Source organism: Neofelis nebulosa, chromosome 8, assembly GCF_028018385.1.
Source record: "Neofelis nebulosa isolate mNeoNeb1 chromosome 8, mNeoNeb1.pri, whole genome shotgun sequence".
Taxonomy (NCBI): Eukaryota; Metazoa; Chordata; class Mammalia; order Carnivora; family Felidae; genus Neofelis; species Neofelis nebulosa.
Genome location: NC_080789.1, coordinates 24,638,844 through 24,663,216, shown reverse-complemented (window position 1 = coordinate 24,663,216; position 24,373 = coordinate 24,638,844). Strand labels below are relative to the sequence as shown.

The following is a 24,373-nucleotide window of genomic DNA, read 5'->3' as shown; positions in this document are numbered from 1 at the left end:
ATCATGCCTTTCAGAAAGTTATTTAAATGCCAAGTTGGATGGTAATTTGACTGACTGTCTTGTTATTTAAAACATTCATTGCATAATAAGATGATTATGGGGATTTTGTTTTTGTCTTTTTAATATTTTTGTTGCATTTTAGTTTGTCCTCGTAAGCAGGGACTTAAAAGGGAGGGTCAGAGGCTGTGGGGATAGTCAGTTTCAGGTGTAAAGAAGTAGGGGCCATGGTTAATAAGTAAATATAAGTGGAGAAAGATCAAAGGACTGTTGCAAGTTAGGTTGATTCTAAGCATCATCCATTCATTGGTCCTCTTCTCAAATACTTTGGCTAGTGACTGTTGCTTTCTACTTATCAATCTTCCTACTTGCTTCTGAGTGAGGGGCTCTGAGAATGTGTGTGTGCGTGTGTATGTATATAATGTATTTACATGCATATATGCATTGCATACATACACATACATACATATATATTGTATTTGTCTTCTGAAATGAATCTTATCTGTCAAAATATAGCAGGGAGTTAACAATTTCAATTTGATTTAAATTCTCTTTAAAGTTACAATCAGTCACCTACTATATTGATCTATGGATAATTTCTTGAAAGGAAAATGACAGTGTGTTCTCTATGTGTAAAACCAGGACAAAATAGCTTGAAAGAAAACATATTGGATTTTCCCTGATCTGTGGCAACTGGAAGTACATTTCCTAGCCTTTTCCTTCATCTCCCTCTCCAAATAATTTTTTTTGACATTTTGATTGAAATGAGAGCTTACATTTGCTGTCAGAGATGAGCCTGATTTTGGAAGAAGCTTTCAGTCCAGTGACTATGAAGCTTTTGTGTCTGATCATCCTCAAGAAGATGAAGAATCTGGGATTCCCTGAGTAGCCATTTGCCATCTTTCCACATGAACTGCTCACATATCTGGGTAGGACCAGAGGTTCTGTGCTCGAGGAGTGGTAGGCCTGAGGCGTGGGTCCCATGGTTAGACCTTGCTTAAGAGGTAGGTGGAAATGATGCAGCATAATTCCCTGGCTGCAGTCTTTTTAAGATCACAGACAAAAATGTCCTAATATTCTAAAACAAAAACAAAACCAAAAACAATTTCTGTATCTTCTACATACCTTTACTAGATATGTGCTTTTTCTTTATACATATGGTATCATGCTCTAGATTTTATTCTGTTTCCTAAAATTTTTTTTTACTCAGTCCTATGGTTTTAGAACCTGACCAGTTTCCTATGTGTAAATCTAGTTGGTTAATTCTGCATGTTGAATTGTGTTCCAGATATTCATACACCCCTCGGGATGGGCACCTGGTTTGCTCTACCTCTATAATTGCATAAATTATTCTACAATGAATATTTTTACATGTGTCTTTTTTATAAACCTAAGTTAGCGTTTTTTGGGGTTTATGTACATGAGTAGGATTGCTGGGTTGTGGGAGATACATATACTTAGTTTTGCTGACTACTATCCCTGTTTTAATTAACTCACCTCAAAGTTATTAAGGGCTGAGCATTGTTCTAAGTGCTAGGGACACAGGAGTGGACAACAGACAAAAACCCTGTTCTCCTGCTTACATAATGCTTCAGGGAGATGATAAATCAAAATTAAATGGTGTGTTAGATAGTGATGAGTACTATGGAGAAAAGTAAAGCCAAGAAGGGGATAGGGAGAAAAGAGGCGGGGCTGGAGCTGGGCAGCTATTGTAAACAGGGTCAAGGAAGGCCTCACGGAGATGACGAGATGACGTTTGAGTAAACACCTGACTGAGACATCTGGATATTTGGGGGAAGGGCATTCCAGCTGGGAGATTAACAAGTGCTAAGACCTTGTAGTTTTAAAATAAGTTTGGAGTTTAAAGAAAAATAAATTGACCTACAGTCAATTTATCAAAAATACATTTCACCTTTTCTGTTAGACATTAACACTGATTCTCTTTCCTTTTAATTGACTATTATGCATACACACTCTTGGTTTCTTAAGATAGTTAACCAATTTTGGTTCTTTCACAAACTCTAACTGGGTGTGTGACTATTGCATAATACCTTACTTCACAACCAACCTGAACCCAGCTCATTCAACCCTCACATAGTAAGATTATTTTGGTGGTGGCTGTCTTTGATGAAAAGGAGTCACATGACAAGGCAATAAACTCATATTAGGGATTTAGTTAAAAATAGAACAAAACAAACTTTCAGAGGTATCCTGAGATTTCACCCGTCTTCCATTTTATATCGTTTACTCTCCCTGTCAGACTTCTGCAGTGGGAATTTGTGAGCCATGCCAAGAACCTGAACCATCAAAGAAGGATTCAGTTATAAGTCAGGACATATTAGGGCTGGAAAGGTTAAAATCACATTTTTAAAGGACAGAGGGCCCTTGTCATTCTTGAGGGCAGTCTCCTGAGGTCTTTTGAAATTCCCCAGTTCCCGTTACTGACATGTTTACCCAGGTTCCTGGCTCCCACCTGAATCACATGTTTTGTGGAGAGGCATGAATTTGCTGTGGGTATCCTTACTTGGTGACTTTTTTAAAATGAAGAAACACTATTACACAGTTTCATTTTTAAAGATTAAGGGTAAAGGTAAACAAAAACCACTTGAGATAAGAATGCTGGGCTTGAGCTGTTACTAGCCAACTGGTTTCTTCCCTGGTGCATCTTCTGTGAAATAACTAATTCCATGGCCTGGGAGCAGTCACACTGAGAAGGCTGAGTCCTTAAATGTTAAGGACCTATTGCATTCTCTATAAAGTTTATGGTGCTGTAAGTGTTTAAAAGTTTATTTGGGGCACCTGGGTGGTTCAGTCGGTTAAGTGTCTGACTTTGGCTCAGGTCATGATCTCGCGGTTCATGAGTTCGAGCCCCTCGTCGGGCTCTATGCTGACAGTTGGAGCCTGCTTTGGATTCTGTGTCTTCCTCTCTCTCTCTTCCTCCCCCACTCGCTCACTCTCTCTCTCTCTCTCTCTCAAAAATAAACGTTAAAAAATTAAAGTTTATTCAATATTTTTGTTATTGACTTATATAATTAATGGTTATTATGCTATGCTTACAAGGGTATTTTAATCAAGTGGTGTGTGTTTTGAAGCAGATGCTGTTTTCTCAGAAGCTCTTAAAGTTTAAGTGCAAACATGGATTCATAACTGTTGAATTTTGATGGTTGTGCATTTTAGATCAGATATTTTATAGAAAATATTTAGACTACTTGTCATTATAATTACATGCCTTTTAAAGGTATGTTACCATCTTTGGGGTATGTTTATAGCACGATAATGTCCTTTGTATATAGAGAGATGTCTGGTGATGTTGTTCCCCATTCCTGCTCCAACTCTGCCAGTTTTCTAGCTTCTGGTATTTAATTAATGACCTGACAAAAAAAAATATCATACTTTAAATACAAGTTGGAAATGCTGTTTTTCACTGGAGTGCTTATACCTTAATAATGGGGCAAATATTATATGACACTGCAAATAAATAAAAAATAAATAAATTATATGTTTTGATTTTAAATTTTCATGAGTTTCTTTGCTTAGTATTATGCTATTTTGATTAAAGATGTATTCTAATCTCATTTGGAGATAAATCTTTAGTTTTTCAATCATAGGGAAGCCATGGGAACCAACAGCATTTTGTATGAATTAATAAAACCACACGGTACCTAAATTATGCTACTAAAATATTCCTTTGTTCAATATATTTCAAAACTTATGCTTCCTTTCAAATGAGACTAAAAGATTCCTGTGGCAACTTACTTAAAATATGTTCAAATTAGTTCTTTTAATGATTTGGCTGCAAGTTACAAAAAAATTGTAACGATTATAAACTCTATTATCAGACTTTCTCATGAGATCACTTGTTTTAGGGACTACAGACTTAAACAACAGAAATTGGAATATAAAATTGCCATTATTTAACTATAAAACATGTTAACAGTCTTTTTCTTCATCTAGGTACCATTTACATTTACACCATTTGCAGAAAACTGATGATCATAGGTCAGTCTTCCAAGGTATGAAATTCACTGACAAAATATCTTGCCTTGTATTTCCTGTTTTTCTCAAGACTTTTGTTAGCATTGAATGCTAAACAAAGGAAATCAGTGGATTATATAATAAAAGTTAATAAGTATATATTATATAGTTTTACTGTTCATACTTTTACTTTAACATGACCATCTGTAAAAATAAAAATCTAAAAAAAGACAATACCGTATTAATGAAAAAAAAAAAAAGAAAGAATTCCTAAAATTGATAGGTAATCTCCAGTGTTCTCAGTCACTCAGATTAGTCATTACTTGTCAACTTGATACTGAACATCCCTCTGGTAACTATATCTTTAGGTAGGGTGACCATGCATCCTGGCTTGCCAGGACAGTCCTGGTTTATGTCTGTTTTCCTGGAGTAATTATTAATAGTGCTCCCTTTCACTCTTTAAAGTGTTCTGGTTTGGATAATAAACTATGGTTACCCTGTTTATGTATGATGCTATGGAGTTTGGACTTTGTTCTCCTTGAACAGCTTGGACTTTACTTATGGCCCACCTGCTAGTTGGGTGAATGAATGTACACCTAACCATTGGCCCAGTCATGAGCTGAGGGGAAGGGGCCTTTATTTCATAAGAAGAATCTCACTTACTAGAACTTACTGCTCAGTTTTAGCTTGAGGAAGTGGCTGACCCTTCTATTGACTTCCCTTCAATGTTGGTAGCACTTTTGTGTGTAGGAGACATATTTATTCCCTGTGTCAGTGTCCGGTCATTAGAATATAGCCTAAGAAGGGAGAATATACTCCTGTTGAGACCATGCTTGAATTGTTTCTGGTTTCTGAAACATTCCTGCTTTATTTTTCTTTCCTGCATGCAAAACCTTATGCTGAATATTCTAACACTCAGGTCAGATACTTTTTTTTAAAAAATTTATTTCTTCAAAATATAACCCAAGTATCTTAAAATTTGACAATTCTTAAAAAATACAAATGGAAGAAAAGATGCTTGCATGCTCAGTGCATAACATTAATTATGTGTTCTCTCTGTTTTGTTCCTCAAATTTAAAAGCTCTATTACTGACAGTGACTTGAGCAAGCTCTGTGCCAGCATTTTGAATGTAAATTAAAATGAAGGGAGACTGTCTCATGAATAATGTAAATGTGGCCTACACACTATTCCAACAATTCTGCATTCAGTTCCAGATGATTTCCTAAAGAGAATTTGCATACTCCTGTTGCAATTGCTGTAGCAACAAATACTGCTTCACAGAACCATCATAGTTTGGTCTGCTACAGCATTTGTCTGCCAGAGCCTTGAAGGGCAGAGACATCTGTGCCAAAACTTAACTGTTAGTGTTTGTGCTTGTTAATGCTGAGAGAATTTTAGTTTAATGTCACAGTCATCTTAAAATGATTTCTTATTCAGATCCGATGTAAGACATCTCCTCTCCCCCTTATTGAACTTGAGCTTTTGTCTGACAAAATAAGGGCTGGAGGAGGACAGTTCTATGGCCCGAGTCTTGTGGGATAGGAATGGGGGCAAGTGAGAGATGCAAGAAATTTGGGGTGGTGGGTAGTTGTACAGTTAGCACTTGAAGATTGGAATGAGATTCTTCCAGTTTGTTCACTATAATAAGTTTCAAGGAAATTAATAATTTTCATCTAGAAATTCCCAAGCCCTCAGCTGGTGAGTTGATTCCTGAGCTGAGGCTATAAATGAACTTTATGGGTCCATTTAATGGGGACAAGTCCTTGGAGGTTCAGCCACATCTGAGTGCTTCTGGGTATGAGGGATCCCTATTCTGCAGCAATTTTAGAATTCAAGTCTGTTATAGCATACAACAGAAAGAGAAATAGACATGGGATCCTCAGGCTTTTCCCGTGTCACCCCAGAGCAATCTAAACTCCTATTCCTATAGGATCTAGGCATAATGGCTACCATTTGTTATTATTATTGAATCTCTACTATGTGTTAGGTCTGTGTGAAGGGCATATATAATGCTCAGTATTGTCTTATGAGGTGGGCAATATCATCATCATCATTTATTGAATGAATGCCTACCATTTATCAGGTATGCTTCTGAGCACTTTCTTCACATATTATCTAATTTAATCCTCACACCACCACTTTGAGACAGGTGCTATTATTAACTTCATCTTAAAGATGAAGAAGCTGAGGCTCAATGTCTCACATTTAGTTAGAGGTGTAGCTAAGGCCAATACTACACCATACTGACACTCAACACCATTAGAAAAGTGATTGCCTGGGGCGCCTGGGTGGCTCAGTCGGTTTGCCTGACTTCGGCTCAGGTCATGATCTCGCAGTCCGTGAGTTCGAGCCCCGCGTCGGGCTCTGTGCTGATGGCTCAGAGCCTGGAGCCTGTTTCAGATTCTGTGTCTCCCTCTCTCTCTCTGCTCCTGCCTTGCTCACACTCTGTCTGTCTGTCTCTCTCTCTCTCTAAGATCAATAAACATTAAAATTTAAAGAAAAGAAAAAAAAAAAGAAAAGTGATTGCCTATTGACTAAATTTAACCATGTCATGACCCATCCTATTTTGGTTCACCTACTCAAATGGAGGAGCCGTGTAGGAGGGCTACTAGTTTTTGACATGACTCTGTATTCCTTAAGATGTTCTGAAGACCAGGACTGACCAGGGGCTCTTCCCTAAATGGGAAACACTTGCTTTGGTGCTCAGGCCACCAGCAAAACCTCAAGGAATGGAGGGAGACCAGGTTTCTGAAGCCTCTTTCCCTAAAGATATATGACAACTTCACTTTCATTTATGGTATAATCTAGTTTCTTCTGAGGCATTTAAAATTGTAGCACAGTACTCAGCAAACATTAAAGAATACAGTAGAATATATATTCATCCTTACAGTTGATATCTGTTTCATTTTACTATAAAATTGAAATAGTTTAGTAAAATCTGCGGCTTGAACAATTATTGTCAAATCATTCCATGTGCCATTACATAAACTTCAAACCCAAACTTTGAAATGCCTCCAGGTGTTGTCTTCCTCCAATGATCTGCGCTGGTATAAATGATGCTGCAGTGCCGTCCTGTGGCTGAGCTGACTAATTGTGTGTATGTTTCCTGCCCAACCTCTGAACCATGCTCTTGCTGGGCTCTTCTCACTGCATTTTTCAAAAATATTTTTCCCTTATGAAGAAAGCGGTTCTACTGAAATCATTCTTTTTTAAATTAATAGAAATAGTTCTTCCTAGCTTTTGAGAGCAAGAAAAAAAGCTACAAATCAAGATTTGTGGTTTTTTAAAAGTTTTTTTTGAAATGGCTCTTCATCTTTAAACCTGAATGACAGTTTTCCAGAACCCCAAGTGGAATGATGGATTTTCAGAACTCCCGCTTTTTCAAGGCTGCCCCAATGTGGTGGAAGGAACGCTGCTGTGCTTGTAAGTCTAAAGACCTGAATTCTAGTCTCAGCTCTGTTGCTTACAAGCAGTTTAGCCTATTGGAGTTAGATTAGGTCACTTTTAAGGTCCCTTGGGGCACTAAAATATGTGATTGGGGTGTTTTATTCTAAGTCTGAATATGAACTCAAATATAATGTGAGCAATTAGTGACTGAAGCTATTTTTATTTTGAAATGTGAAATTTCTTTTTTTTTTTTTTTAATTTTTTTTTTCAACGTTTTTTATTTATTTTTGGGACAGAGAGAGACAGAGCATGAACGGGGGAGGGGCAGAGAGAGAGGGAGACACAGAATCGGAAACAGGCTCCAGGCTCCGAGCCATCAGCCCAGAGCCTGACGCAGGGCTCGAACTCACGGACCGCGAGATCGTGACCTGGCTGAAGTCGGACGCTTAACCGACTGCGCCACCCAGGCGCCCCTGAAATGTGAAATTTCTAACATCAGGAATCCCAACAGGGTTTTGAAAAGACATGTGAGTTTAAAAGGGAAAAATTTATACATGGTTTAATCTCATACTCCCCAAATTGCAACACTCCAAATGAAAAAATCCACAATGAGATTTTTGTGCTACAGATGTGAGAAAACTCCAGTTTTGATGACTGTTAATTCCACATCAGTTCACAGTTCAGCAAGGTTAGCAAACAACAACAGCAGCAAAAGCAGCAATAAAGCAACCCCGGACCCACTTACGGACACTACGGACACTTACGGACCCCCGGACACTACGTAGAGACGTAGTGTCCAGAAACAGGGACCAAAAGTTTCATTTAACTGTGGAGAAGTCATCACTCTAAAGGACATTGGCAACCTGGAGCAAAGCCACAGGAGACTAACCATGATGGAGAAGGGAAGAGCAGGTCTGGGATATATAAAAGCACCCAGGAATGTTTATCCTGGAGAGAGAGCTGGGAGAGAAGACAGGAAGCATAGGTGTTTTTCAGGTCTTGGAAGGCTGTAACTTGGAAGTGAGTTTGGGGTGGTATTGTGCTATTCCAGAAGGTGTAACTAGGACCGAGGCCCTGAAGGTATATCAGGATGGTTCATTTCATTAATGAAGCACTTTTCATATTTAGAATTGTCTTCTGATACCATGTGGCACATTCTTTGTTACTAGAGGTGAGAACTCTGGGGCAGGGAAGGTATAGGACATCAGGTGGTGGTGCCAGTGATGTTGGTGGGCATGAAATTGGATAGGCTTTGGGCCCTTTGATTCTATGAATACTTGGCATAATTCCATATTTGGCACCATTAACTGAAACTTTTTAATGATGATCAGTCAACAAATATTTATGTAATATTTACTATTACATGCCAGGTAGTTTTAGGAGATGGGGATATGGTGGTGAACAAGACCAGCAAGGTCCCTTTCCTAAGTGAATTTACACTCCAGTGGGATGAGCTTAGTGGATAACCAAGACTATTACGATTCTGTGTCAAACTCTGATCTACTTCCAGCACTCTCTTTTCCTCTGGAATCAGAACTGACTAGGCAGGGGAGAATTCTGGACTTTCAGATTTCTTTCTCTTAGATGAGAACACTAAGATGCTTGCACATGTGTTGTATATACTGCCTTTGACAGCTCCAGAGATGGAAATAGGGTCTGAATGTTATCAGTGTTTTATCTATTTGTATTATTAAATACTACGTCAGTCTGGTGGGTTTGCTTTATACATATGAAGCTCCTGGATCATTTTGATGATTTGTCTTTTCAAGGTGGGTTTGACTTTTATAGACATATTTTTCCTTAATTACTTCCTCAATTATTGAAGGCCGAATTTGTTATTGGAAGAAGGACTTTATTCCATCGTTCACATTTATTATCATCATTTTCTTGAGAATCTTGAATACTTGTTAGTCTCCTGCAGTTGGTTCTGCTGACTTTAAGGCTGTTCATTGAATTCATTTAATAGCACTTGGGAATATCTGCTATGCACCTGGTACTCCTCTAGATGCTGGTGATATCTAATAATGGTGCTATTCCTATTTTCAAAGAGATTACAGTCTAGTTTTGGAATCACACACATGTGAGCATATTAGTGCAACTAAATGTAAAATATATATGTACATAAACATTTATATAAATTATATATATATATACGTATATATATGTATATATGTATATATGTATTATGTATATATGTATAGATATATACATATATATGTGTATATATGTATATATGAATTATGCACACCCATAATGCAATTATGGTATAGATGGAAATAAGGCAATAGTCATTTCTCTCTAGGGACATTGGGAGAGTCTTCAACAACTGTTCTCTTTCCCTTCCTTATCTTGTTCCTCCACCCTCTCCTGCTCCACTTTCTCTTTCTTCACTGTGGTCACCAGAGTGAACACTTATGTGTGTAATGTGTTCTAAGCATTTAGCCTCTATTAACTCAATTAATCCTCAAACAATCTTATAAGATAGTCATTATACCTATCTTGCAGATGAAGAACCTTGACACATGGAGTTTAAATAAATTGTCCAAGGTAACACTGCTAGTCATGGAGGTAGTGTTTCAGCTTGGTCATATGGGGTGGGTGAAGAAGAGAACAGGGTAAGCAAAGACATGTGTATTTGGGCCACTAAGATGTTTTGTGGAATGGAAAGCATTTTGGAGTAGCTTTAAGTATATGACGTAGGATCAAGAGTAATGGAGGGAGGAGAAGGCAGGGACTAGGTAATGAATGGTGTGTGTGTGTGTGCCCTAGATAGGGTTGTACTTCACTGTATAGGCAATAGGGAGCCATGGGAGTATTCTAAACACAATTAGACAGCCCAATTTGCATTTTAGAAAGCTAATTTTGGGGCCACCTGGTTGGCTTAGTTGGAAGAACATGTGACTCTTGATCTCGGGGTCATGGGTTCGAGTCCCACATTGGGTGCAGAAATTACTTAAATAAATAAACATTAAAAAAAAGAAAGGTAATTTTGGTGGATATATTATATAAAATATATAAGGAAGGGGGTATATGAGAAGAACAAGCGTTGAGTGAGACCGAAGACAGGGAGACAAGTGAGGAAGTATCCTCATAGTCTAGGGAGGCATGTGAGGACTTGCTTGGTCAAGGTCAATATTTCCATGGATACAATTTAGAATTTTAAATTCTGAGATTTTTGGCACAGATTCTTATTTTCATCTCAGTAACGTTTTTTACATTTACATGAGGAACATAGATGAAATTCTTTATGTTCAATCAAATGAAAGGTAATATAATCAAATTAACTTTTGAGCTTTTGGAATAGTTTTGAAGAAAGAAAAAGATAGAAAATTTTTAACTACAGGATACGTATAGTCAAGTAGTGTTTCCTGGTATAGAGTTTGTAGGAGGAGTATGTCCAAAAAGGGACATAAAGAATAAAAAGAATTACCAGTGGTTGAGGGAAAGCATATATTCCTACAACAGGCCAATGACCATGATGATCTTTCCCCACCATTTTGTTTCAAGTTGTACCTGGTAATAGGCACCATTTATGGGGTGCTTACAGTGTGCCAAATAGCATCCTAGAATGTCATGTGCATTGTTTCCTTCTCCGTAACAGCACTGCTACCATGTGCTAAAATACCTATTTTCAGATGAAAAAAAAAAATGAGGTCTGGAGAGGTAAAATGACACAGATACTAGGTGATAAAATTAGGATGGAAGCCCAGGTCTATTTGACTCAATATTGGACTGTTTCTACTAAGTATCACAGGCGCTGGAGAGGAAGCCTTTTCCATCTCCCCTACCCTGCTATACTAGCTGATTTTCAGAAACATGCATTGGTTCCAGGCCAGGTAATAACAATTGCATTGTTAGAATTAGCTCCTAGACTGCTATTGACACTTGATAAATATAGATAAAAACAAGCTGGCTTCATAGGACTTTAGTAGCTAAGAAGGAAGATATTCTAAAATGACTCACTTGAGATTTTGAATTCTTTAAATTATTTTCTTTTTAAATGCTTGTTTTTTCTTGACTCACTATTTATGGTATTTTTGGTTTAAGTAGTCAGCAACTTGTGCTCACAACTTATAGTTTGATTATATTAGATAAAAATCATCATTATTAGCTTAAAATGAAAATTTACTTGAATGTGCTCTTTCTTCCTCAGGCCTTGGAATACCTCCTGTGGGCCAGTATGTGTATGGAGTTCTCGGTCCCGCTCCTGTCTGTCAGGTACCTGACGTGGCGGGCTACTCTTTACACTGCCGTCTGCCAGTGCTATTATGACTGCCAAGCTGGTGTTCATGCAGAGGTAGGCCACTTGTCATTCTCAGCATCCCAGTATCGAAAATTACAAGTCATTAGCATTTTCTTGTTCAGATGCCCAGCAACACAAACACAGACAGACAAAACCTGAAGAATTAGAGTGGAGCAAAGACGGAAGTCCCAGGGTGTACCTGCAGAAATGTGCTTGGCTTCCCTGTTCTATTGATCTCTTGCTCTACATTCTGCTCTCTCCTTTGCTCTTTGTTCACTTCCACCTCCTTGGACCCTTTTCTGAATAAGATTTCTGGTATCTTTCCTTCCCCGTTGAATTCTTTCACACAAGTCACTCTTCTTCCCTATTTAGTTTTGCATTCTATGCCCCCTGCAATCCATTTGTCTTGCTTTTCTCTGCTTCCAGATGTCATTTAATACACCCCCCCCCCTTTTTTTGTTTTTCTTCTTTTCCTGTACATCTTTTAGACCGAATACTTGAAATGTAACTTAACTTTTAGGGGTTTCTATTAGCCTATGTGGTACCTCTGTGTAAATGAAAAGCACCCTTTTCTACAGTACATGGTACTTAGCTTGTCAGTGGATGAGGGCTTGGTGAGAATTAGAAGTAGGCACCCCTTCCCATAGGCCAGCACATCCCTGCACCAGTGTATATGGTCTGGTGAGTGCAGAGGATTTCAGCCTTCACTTAACCTCTTGGCTGGAAGTCTGAGCAGGACAGAGCTTTATGGTTATACAAATCTTTTTTCGTATCCTGTTCACAATCATCTGGCCAGTTAATGGCTCCTTTACATTTGGTTTTTCCTGCCCAAACTAATTCTGAGGGATTGGATGGTAGTGGCCCATCCTGAATAGCCTAGTATAACCCTTGTGGGAGACATTTTCTAGCCCAGGATGTATTCTAGAAACTACTCACCATACATGTACAGTTAGTTATAGTGTACTAGGGGTGGCATATTTCTGTAGCTATTAGAATTGTTGGCGAATGGAACATATACATAGTTTTGACTGTTTGATTCCTATTGGAATTCTTCCTTATTGGAAAATTTAACTGTTCATGTATGTTATTATGTCTGGAAGTGTCTTCAGGAAAAAATTATAAATTATAGATAACGTATTTCAAAGAAATGGTAAAATAAATTACATAAATTGACCTGTTTTGTTACTATCTCTAGAGAATTATAATAATGGTGACCTGATTAAATAAGCAGGCTTCCTTCCTTCCTTCCTTTTTTCCCTCAGATATTAATAAATACTTCCTACATGCTGGCTACCAGAGATACAAAAATAAATAAGATCCTTAAAGGGCCTCACAATTTAGTGGACAAAGTGAATAGTTGAATGCATAATACAGCATGCTTTAGTAAGAAGGTTAAGATTTAGGGTAGAGCACTGCAGAGGGGCGTGTGTTTATGTGTGTGTGTGTGTGTGTGTGTGTGTGCACGTGTGTATGCAATGACAGAAAAGTGATAATCTATATGAAGCTACAGAATTTGGCTTTCCTTATTTTTTTGATTTTCTTGATTCATAAAGTTAGCATATCTGACAGTTTATTGACTTTAGACCTGCAGAATTTGGGGATGCTTGTAGGAAATGATTGATGATATACTTACAGTGTTGTAAGGAGTTAGCATCAACAGAGTTTAATTCACCAATTAAATCAAATATCTGGGAGAATAAAACATACGGTTTTGATGCATTTTTGATCACTATACTCTCACTTATTATGAATTAATTTTTTTAATCGTGCATAGGCATTTGCTCGGCGTGCTTTAGCTAAAATTGATGAGTTAAGGCAACTGGAATTAATGAGTTCCTCACAATCGCAGGAAGAATCCAGAAGATACTATAGAGAGGCCACCATAAAGGTATAAACATTTCATGAAATAAAAGAAATTGACTGCACTATACAGTTGATTAAGTACATAATATTAGTGGTTGAGAAGTGCATCCCATTGTTACCTCATATTTATCTTCTTTTTGAGATAGATGGCAGTGATGATCTTCAAAAGAGGAGTATTTGAATCTAGAAGGAAACACAAAGGTTTGTTTAGACCAAAGATAAGAGTGAACCTAAGGGAAGCTCAAACTGTAAGTCTAAGAACGTCTTCTCTTGTTCAGACTCTTTTTGCAGTGTATTTGTGTTAACCATCTATCTTTTAGGTCTGGTCACTCAGTATTAAATCCTGCACCCTGTTCCCTGCACCAGTGGCAAATAGAAGAATGCCTTCCCACTGTGGGCACGGCCTCACTTCATCCCTTTCTTAAAGCTTTTGTGCCTTCACACAATCCCACTTTTGCAACTTTAAAGGGCAAGAGGCAGAAGAGCCTGGGAAAGGTTCAAATGTACACACTTTGAGTGGTGCCACAGTGACCTTTGTCTTTGACTCCTTGTTGTTGGCTTAGGGGCCTCTGAGGTTGGAGAGAAGGTGGAGGCACCTTTGGGATTGTTTTTGAGCAAGGCTACACCATAGCAATAAACAACCCCCATATCTCAGTGACTTACAATAACTGTTTATTTCCCACTGGCATCATACTTATTATAGTTATCAGGGGGCTGTGCTCATGACTGCCACTCAGGGCCAAATTGAGCAGAAGCCCTCATTTCAAAAATTGCTGGTCATTCTGCCATGGGGGATATGAGAAAGCTCTGGAGAATCTTGTGCAGGCAATAATGCCCAGCATGGAAGGGACAGCAGTCTCTACTCACATGTTCAAACTCATCACATGGCTTTCCTGGCCACAAGTGTGTTTGACCAGCAGCGCTAGGGCTGTTGGGGATGGAGACTGGGACACAGTTCTGCCTTTTGGGGCCCTCTGCCCTTTCTCCCTCCTGCCATTTCCTTCTCCCACTGTCTTGCCCTTGCTTTTCTGAATCTCACTATCTCTTAAGGCTCAGTTCTTTTTTTTTTTTTTTTTTTCTTTGAAGCTGTTGTAGATAACTGTAAATTCTTCTGTGAACTTCTTTGTAGGGACTGAAAATGAAAGTGAGGGGGAAGATGAGCAGTTTCTGACAGGAGAGTGGTAGACTCTCAGAACCTGAGAAGAACTTAAGAAATCATCTGATTCAGTCCTTTCCTATTACATATGGGAAAATAAATCCCAGAGTATTTAAATTATGGCCTCAAGGTCACAGAGGCAGCTAGTGGCAGCACTGGAAGCAGACCCCAGGTCTCTGGTTCAGTGCTTTCTCACTACTCCAATAACTGCTGCTCTCTTAACTCATTTCTTCTTATAACATTTAGGAGCAATTATTTATTTATTTTTTCTCTTAAATCGTAATATCTAAATACAATTATTATTTGGGCATGGTAGCTTTCTAGTGTGACTATGATATGTTGACTGCTGAGCCCAGAAGTACATTTCATACATCCTTTTAAAATCGTGTCCCTTACCGACCAATGGTGTATAATTTGTGCAGGTGGTGACTTCCAAATTATAGCTAATTCCTTGGATGGGCTGTGGAACCGCCTACATCTGGTATTGTTGAGTAGTGACTCTCTGTAGCATTTGTAAGAGAGCAGGGGGTAGTGTTTTTTTTTTTTCTGACTAGCAACTTTTTTTTTTCTGAGCAAACCAAATTCAAGTATCCAAAGCCATAAGATTGTCATTAATTAGCATAATATTATGCTTTATAATCATCCTGGTATAAAAATTAAATATATTTTCAAAGAAAAATGTTTAAAATTCTGTATAACATTACATTAAAAACACATCTATTTCTGGTTTCCTTTAAGATGATTATTTTATGGAAAGGTCTGGTAGTATATCTTTTTATTTTTTAATTTTTTTAATTTTTTTTTTTTTTAACGTGTATTTATTTTTGAGACAGAGAGAGACAGAGCATGAATGGGGGAGGGTCAGAGAGAGGGAGACACAGAATCTGAAACAGGCTCCGGGCTCTGAGCTGTCAGCACAGGGACCCGATGCGGGGCTCGAACTCACGGACTGCGAGATCGTGACCTGAGCCGAAGTCGGCGCTCAACCGACTGAGCCACCCAGGCGCCCCGTAGTATATCTTTTTAGAAAAAAAGTTGTAATGTTTAGTTGGCAGTTTCCATAGGGAATAGTCAATATATCCTTTTTAAAAAGTCATCAGTATTTGCAGTATTTGACATATTTTGCAGAATGTTCTGTTCTATATATATGAAATAGCTTTATTATATGCCTATAAAAGAAATTAATTTCAATATGCATTAAATCTGTTTTATAAAACATTTCTCTGAATTTGTAAGTCCATTGTGAACTCACAGTTAATCATTTTTGGTTTTTTGTTTTGTTTTGCTTTGTGTTCTTTTAGAGAGAGAGAGAGAGAGAGAGTATGGGTGGGAGAGAGGGACAGAGGAGGCAGAGGGAGAGAGAGAGAGAGAGAGAGAGAGAGAGAGAGAGAGAGAGAGAGAGAGAGAGAATCTTAAGCAGGCTTCATGCTGAACGGGCTTGATCCCACAACCCTGGGATCATGACCCGAGCCGAAATCAAGAGTCGGATGCTCAACCGACTGAGCCACCCAGACACCCCAATCATTTTGACTTTAAAGGATTCCTTTCAAGCACCACTAATCCATACTCCTAGTGATTGACTGTTTGGGATTCATTCAATAAATATTTTTAAAGTACCTGCTGTATGTACAAGGTAGGTAGAAGTTACATTCTTACGGAGAAATTACATAATAAATAAGTATAGTAATTATTGCTTATGATAAGTATTAAGAAGGAAATAATGATAGAGATTAAATGAATTACATGTAAAGCCCTTAGAATGTTTCTAGCATGTAATAGATCCTCAGGAGTATTAGCTATTAGTTATTTTTTCATTCATTCATTTAACAGAATGTACCAAATGCCTACTGTGGTTACAAGTATGGTAGAATATAGAAAAGCAATGTCACAGGTCTGTCTTTTTGAATGGCCTTGGAGTAAAGAGCAGGATTTGACTGGACAGGAAGAAGAGAAGAAAACATTCTAAGTTAAGGACCAGAGCATGATCATAGCTTGGAAACAAGAGCAAACAACGTTTATTGGGGGACAGAAATTAAGCTTGACTGGGCTAAGTGTGTTATGTTGGAGAATTAGCATAATACATCTAATGGAGTAGATGTCATAGAAATCATAGTATTTAGAAGTGGAACAGACAATCTGGATCTTACCATTTAGTTTCTCAACCATCCTGATGTTTTTAAAGATGGCATAATATACTTGATGCAGTTTTGTACCATAATTTGTCAAATTTTTTATTACTATTTAAAATTTTAGTTGTTTCCAGTTCTTTGTTATTATCGATATTGAAGTAATCAACATCTTCAAGTATGTTATTTTTTTCTTTTATTTCCTGCGGACAAAATTCAAGGTGTAGGATTTGAATCAAAGGATACAAGCATCTTTATTTCTTTTGATATAGATTCCCAAATTGATTTCCAAAATATGTACGTAAGGTACAACCTGTATGTACCAATTTCACCACAAGCTGTTATCATTTTGATATTATTCTTAATTTTTAAAATAATTCTGTTTTTATAAAATGGCTTATTTTAACTATTTCTGTGATCCACCTTTCCCATATTTTTGTGATTACTCTTTTTATTTCCTTTTTCTGTGAATTATCTTCCACAGTTTTTGATCATTTATCTACTAGAGATTTTAATTTTTAAAATACATTTGAATGATTTCATTGCTTTTATAGACATTAATATCTTGCTTGTCTGGCTTGGCAACCCACTGTTTTTTTATTGCCTTAAATCTTTGTTATAGATTTTTTAAATATTTATATTTTAAAATGTTTACTTGGTATTCTTCTACAACTCTGATAAGTACTCTATTTCACTTTTTGATAGTTTTTCTATATTTCTAAAAACAATTTAACTATAATCTTTGGGTTTTATAATTTTATTTTGAATACTTCTAATTATTAGGAAGTTGATTATGCTTTTAAGTATAATTTTTAAAAGCTCTGTTTTAATCTACAATAAAAATCTTAGAGGAAACCCTTACCTCTGTTTGTAAATAAAGAGAGGCAAGCAAGGGCATGAAGTTCAAGTTTTACTGAGGTTTTTAACATATCAGTTGACCTACGGATCGAAAAGGCATAGAAACTAATGAGTAGAGAAGTTGGTTTGTGGAAAAATAGTCCAAAGCAGCTTTAACCCTGTTTATGTTTTTCTGCCTTTCTGACTTTGCTCCCAAAAGAGGAGAGAAGCAGGGGAATCATGGGGAATATGACGGGTATCTTCTAACTGGACATGGATTCTAGAAAAGCTGAGCAGAGTTACCTCTCTTGTTTACTGGTAATCTAAATACAAAATAGATCAGTTGTTGGAGGAGTATAGAAGCAAGCCATTGGCAGAAGGGGAAATTGTTCTGGGATGATACAAAGCAGAGTGGCTGGGAATTCATACAGGGCTCAAACAGTTATTAGCTTATTAGTATACAGCTGGTCAACTCTTCTTTATTTAACTACCACGAGACCTGTTATTTATATTGTAAAATATTGTTTCTAATTTGGGTTTAGGGACCTTTGGCATTGGAATTTCCTGCAGTGCTGATGAAAAGTGTTCTACCTAGACCCACTGAATCTCAGGATTTGGTCTGTGAATCTAAAAAGCACCCCTGAGAGATTCCTAGGCAACTAAAGTTTGAGTATCAGTTCCTAAAGGCTGTAATTAAGGTAACACAAGGCATATGGAGATTGATGTTGCCCTAATAAAAAGACAATAATAAACAGCCTTTTAATGCTGCCTTGGAAACACAAACATAAAGAAATAGCAGTCTTTGATGTAATGGCAGCATGACAGAAACTTTAATGGAATCTGGAGAGACACCTCAAAAACGAAAACCATAAAAGCAGCTGTCTCATTCATAGGCCATCCACTCTCTCCTTTAGCACTTGTAGCACGAATGAAGCATGCCTTACTTATCTTGGCTTCTAATATTAAACATTTTAGAACTTTAAAGAAGTGGACTGTGTGTTTTGTTTTGTTTTTATTCCAGTTGCCATGGCCACGTACTGTCACAGAGCGGTTGTTGGATGAGATGTTTGATAGCACCGCATCCCGGTTTCTGGCTGTCTTAGAAGCTCTTTCTGATTCAAATAGGCGTACTCTACAAACTGGACCTATTGTTACAGATGAAGTAGAAGTTCGTGATGTTGTCTCAGAACTGTTTATGGCAGGAAAAGAACTTTTAATAAGTAAATAATTTGTTAAAATGACATTTTATGGTAGAACTTGAAAAACAAAAATTTTAGTATCGTATTCCACATTTAAGAAACTGATAACCAATTTTTATCAATCTTAAATTCAGCAATATTGCTAAACTCAATTGCTAATTTAAATAATTTATTAGATTTTCTTTTGGATTTGTTTGGGTGTATGATCATCTGTGGATAATGACAATTATATTCTTTCTTTCCAATTCTTAATCTTTTAATTTCTTTTTTCTTGCATTTCTTGACTTATTGCACTGGATAGGATCTCCAATAAAACATGAAATGGAAATGGCGATAGCAGATATCCTTGTCTCCTTCACGATCTCACATGGAAAGCTTTCAACATTTTACCATTAGTTTGATGTTTGCTGAAGTATTTTTTTAGATGCCTTTTTTCAGATTAAGGAAGTTTCTTTCATTCTTGGTTTACTGAGTTTTGTTTGTTTGACTTTAATCCTGAATAGTTGTTTAAATTCGTCAGAAGCCTCTTCTGGATTTATTGAGTTGATTGAATGGATTTCCATTTCATTTCTATTAGTGTGGTAAATTACATTGATTGCGTATCTAATTTTTATCCACCCTATATTTTTGGAATAAACCTAATGTGGAAGTGAGGATTATTCTTTTTTTAAATGTTTGTTTATTTATTTTGAGAGAGAGAGAGAGAGAGAGAGAGAGAGCACATATGCATGAGAAGGGGAGGGCAGAGACAGAGGGAGAGAATCCCAAACGGGCTTTGCACGACGAGATGTGGGGCTTGAACTCACAAACAGTGAGATCATGACCTGAGATGAAATCAAGAGTCAGATACCTAGCTGACTGAGCCACCCAGGCACCCCATGCTTTTTAAGACAATAAATATACTATTAAAACTTTTTCCTCATCCTTCCCATTTTTCAATACTTGTTTCTAAATTCATTTCTTTTTGCTCAAATACAAACTCTAAGAACTTTGAAATAGTTTAGCTGGATATAATATTTTGCTTCAAAGTTGGTTCCTTTTAGAATTTTAAAGACATTTCTCCATAGTCTTGCATATGGTATTGAGACATGTCTCAGTTTAAATCCTGTTGTTTTATAGATTTAGCTTTTGTAATGCCCTCTTTACTGTGATATTCTCACATTTTGTTATATTAGGCCAAGGGGTGGGTTTTGTAATATAGCAAGTACTTTGAGGGCTTAGATCTTTCTTTCATTTTTCATGTTATTTCTTTGTTCCTTCCCCTTACGTTTACTTTTGAAAAATTCTCTGATGGTCCTAATAGGACCATCAGATGTTATCACATCCACTCTCCATATCTTATTTATTTTATTATTTTAATTTCTTTACTCCTTTCTATTGCCTTCTGAGAAGGTTCTTCAATCTGACTTTCCTGGTCACTCATTTGTTCTTTGGTTCTTGCTATTCTACTCCATTCATCTATTGAATTTTTGGTTTTCACAATAAATAATTTATACTTAGTTCCTGTTTGATTCTTTTTCACAGTAGTTTATTCTTACTTCATGTTTCTAAAGTAATATCTTATTTTCTTAAGAGAATAAACTTAAACTAAGTTTAAGTGTTCACTTCTTATCCTTTTTTCTGTTTCCTCTGGTAAAGGATGTTTTCATTTGTGGTCTTTGTTTCAAGGTTTTTGTGCTTTCAACTTTATTTTTTCATGAACTTACCTTCTATTGCCTTGGAACAGTTACCTGACTTGTCCACAGTGTCTACCTGGAAGGAGAGGTAAAACCTAGACCTTAGCATGTGTACTTTCAAGTGAGTTTAGTGTGTCTGTGTGTGTGTGTGCACATATGTGCGTGCGTGTGGACCTGCACCTGTATGCCCATTTGAGGGCAGTGAGTGTCCACGGTTTGGGCTCATCTCCTTTTCATGGGGAAAATACAAGATCTCAGATGAGAGTTTCTTCACCCAAACTTGAAAATTTACTATTACCTGTACCGATCTTTTCCACTGTCTCTCATTAAAATGGAAGGGATATTCCTTCTCTTCCATTTGAAGGAAGTTATTTATTTATTTATTTATTTATTTATTTATTTATTTATAATGTTTATTTTTTTTGAGAGAAAGAGAGAGTGAGAGTGAGCAAGGGAGGGGCAGAGAGAGAGAGGGAGAGAGAGAATCACAAGCAGGTTCTGCACTGTTAGTGCAAAGTCTGATGTGGGGCTCAAACTCATGATCTCGAGATCATGACCTGAGCTGAGACCAAGAGTCGGATGCCCAACTGACCAAATCACCCAACTGCCCCCTTTTTGAAGTCTTTTAGGCTAATCTATCCAAACTGCCCCTTTATCCCATGTCCTCTTTCAGCTTCCTCCCTGTATTTCTTCCTTTTATTATAGTCAGAAATGCTCTGTTTCCACTGTTCTCAATTCTTTCCTTCCTACTTACACAGCCTTCATCCCTCTGTCCTCAGCCATCTACTGAAAATGTCATGGATAACTTCCTTTTTGTTCAGTCCAAGGGTCACTTCTGAGTACTTTCTTCCTTTACTCTCTGCAGTGTTTGTTACTGTGTGATACTCCTTTCTAAACACTTTTCTTTGCAGCCTTTTCTCCCTCTGCCCTTCTCTTACATGTTGGTGTTCCTAATTCTCCTGTCCTAGGAAGCTGTACATTGCCCATGGCTGATTCTGTTGTTTACTATGGATATATAAAGATGACTCTAATGCTGTATCCCTACTTGTACTATCTAACTTCCTAGTTGACTAGTTAAAACTCTTGCTAATTCTCTGTTTTTGAGATTCCATGTTCCTTCCTTTGGGTGGCTGTCCTTGACCACTCTCCTACCCCAAACCTATGTTCAGTGCCTTTCTTATTTGTCCCCATCGCACCCTATATTTATTTCCCTGCTAAGATTTCTTGTTTCCCCACCACAGTGTAAGCACGGTGAAGACACAGATTGTGTTTTCTTCTTTTCCATTGTTTCCCTAGTGCCTGGCAGTCTGATAGTTAATATTTAGAAAATATTTCTTTGCATGAATGACATCCAAACCTCTCTCTTCCCTTTTCTAGTGTCAAATACTGGTGCAGATGGAATGCTTGATTTTCCACAAACATCTCTTCTGCAACTTATTATAAAAGGAAAAAATGTTATTCCTATAGATGCTGCTGTGAAATTTATAAAACTAGCTTTTACTTATGAGGAATGGAGTTTATTTGAATCTTCAGCTGGGCAGCTTATTGATTTTCTCCAGGTGATATATACAAAACCAATAATTTGTTTTTATTTTGTTAAGATGCCTTTGAATTATTAATTGTGGAATTTGCTTCTCTTAGAGGCAGGATGATCCAGAGTCAAAGAAAGCAGAAAAGGATTTAACTCTTCTAATTGCAATAGAACCTTTAATCAATGTAAAGAGAAACAAAGGTATGGTCTTTCCCATGGAAAACTACAAAGAAGGACAGTCAGCTCAAATTTATGTTAAAAAAATCGGTTTTCATGGTAAGTATTTATTTGCCTTTTTGAAAAATTAAAATTTTTATCTGATAAAATGTGCTCCTTATAGGTGAAGTGAAAGAAAGAATGTTCGAAGCAGAGGAAACAGGAGGTGCAAAGGCCCTGAAGCAAGAGTGTGTTAATTGTTGAAGGAATGGCAAGGGGGTGTGTGTGGCTGAAGCGCACTGGTGGTGCTGGTGGAATTTGAGAATGTGGTAGGAAATGAGGTCAGAGAAATAGCCGGGTGCCAGATGCTGCAGACTCCTATGCTTTCTAACGATGCTGGCTTTTATTCTGTGTGATGATTTTGAGTAGATGAATAAGGCTCTACTTAGCTGGTACCTTGTTGGTAAATGAGAGACCAGCAGGGCAGTAAGTCATATGCCATCAGTTCACTTTGGCAAGGGAAGATTTGGTGGTCTCCTATCTTTTTTTAGTAGGGGGAGTTTTTCATTCCAACATTTTAAAAGTTATTGTGTATAGAACTGCAAATCTGCAGCCTCTATTTTCAGACCAACGAGGATGATTTAATCTGTTTTTTTATGTTTTATGTTTCATGGCTGTTCAATTGCAATAAATAATTTGTACTAAGTAATGATATACATATTTTTTAGTGGTTTCCGAATAGATAATTCTGTTATTTTTATTTCAACTGCCATATTTTACACGTGTTTTAATATTACAAGCCTTTTCAATTCTATTTTGGATGTAGTTGGCATACAGATTGCAGATTAATGATAATAGTCTATTTTAATTGCATTAAAGCCCACTTAGATTAATTTTCATGTAGAAGCATTTAAAGAGTCTTATTGACGTGATATTTGCCCAGGTACCATTCATGTCATTTTGTAGAATTTCTGTGTTTCTCTGCCTTTGCTACCTGAAATTTTTAATTGATTTTTCTCTACTTTATGAATTAGATACTTGTAAGACTTATGGATATTCAGAAGACATTTTCCACTTGGCAGCAACCTTGTACTCCTGTGTCTGTGCCTCTCCCCAGGTGAAATTGCTTTTTGGGATAGATTGTAATAGTGTTGAAGGAGGCCATTATACTTAATTGAAAGCCAGATCTAAAATATCACAGGAATTGCACCTTGCCAAAATTCTATGTTGTTTAACCATTAAGTAAGAGATTGAGTTAAAGCCTGACTTGTGATTTTTAAAAAAATGTTTGTTTATTTATTTTGAGAGAGAGAGTGTGTGCAAGCAGGGGAGGGGCAGATAGAGGAGGAGGAGAGAGAATCCCAAGCAGGCTTCATGCTGTCAGCACTCAAACTTACGGGGCTCAAACTTGCCAGACTTGAGATCATCACCTGAGCCAAGATCAAGAGTTGGACACTTAATCAACTGAGCCACGCAGGTGCCCGTGACTTGTGATTTTAAGTCTCTTTTGATAATAAGTCCTTTTGTTCCTTTTTGGAAAATTACTAGACTCACTATGTTTCTAATAATGAGGGAAGTGAGGCAGTGGTTTTAATTAGAGTTAACATTCTTAATGAAATACGGCTTTCCAGTCCATGAATACAAACCCTGGTTATTTGGAGTCACTTTGCACACAATGGCCAGTATTTAGAAATGATGATTTGTGGGTATGAATGCTTAAGTAAAACTGGAAGAACACTGGTATTAAAACTCAATTCCAGGGATCCTCAGGGCTTTGCTGAAGTTCCACAGGAGCTCAGCACTGGTTAGTAACATCCTACCTTCTTAAATTAGTTTTATATACAGTGTTGAGATGGAATTTCATTTGAAAATTTGGTTTTACTGTTATAAAAAAATGTTTGAAAACCACAATGATAGAGCATTGTATTATCTTTTATTCAGGTAAGTGCAACTACACTGAGGAACTTGACAAGTTCCCCTGTTATCTTTTCCATTTTTCTGGGTTTATTAAATACTTGTGACAGACATTTAATTTTTGAAAGAAAGGTACAGTAAAACCTTGGTTTGTGAGCATAATTCATTCTGGAAATATGCTTGTCATCCAAAGCACTTGTATATCAAAGCGAATTTCCCCATAAGAAATAATGGAAACTCAGATGATTCATTCCACAACCCCAACATATTCATATAAAAATGATTACAATGGTAATGCAAGCTGGTGCAGCC

The 24,373-nt window shown here is 37.1% G+C and overlaps 1 protein-coding gene across 5 annotated transcripts in view; it reads left to right on the top strand.

Moving 5' to 3' along the window:
- The window catches only part of CFAP54 (cilia and flagella associated protein 54), a 288,646-nt gene that overhangs the window by 16,285 nt on the left and 247,988 nt on the right, over positions 1–24,373 (top strand). For 3 of the 5 annotated variants that reach the window (XR_009265430.1, XM_058741710.1, XM_058741708.1), the window contains exons 5-12: positions 3,952–4,010; positions 11,514–11,657; positions 13,378–13,491; positions 13,613–13,714; positions 18,607–18,805; positions 21,838–22,019; positions 22,102–22,267; positions 23,182–23,264. Coding sequence is in view for 4 of the 5 variants with exons in the window: in XM_058741710.1 (XP_058597693.1) it covers positions 3,952–4,010; positions 11,514–11,657; positions 13,378–13,491; positions 13,613–13,714; positions 18,607–18,805; positions 21,838–22,019; positions 22,102–22,267; positions 23,182–23,264 (1,049 nt within the window). In the remaining variant the exon portion in view is untranslated. Of the gene's footprint in view, positions 1–3,951; positions 4,011–11,513; positions 11,658–13,377; positions 13,492–13,612; positions 13,715–18,606; positions 18,806–21,837; positions 22,020–22,101; positions 22,268–23,181; positions 23,265–24,373 lie in introns of those variants that run through there. The other 2 variants (XM_058741709.1, XM_058741711.1) reach the window with 2 other exon arrangements.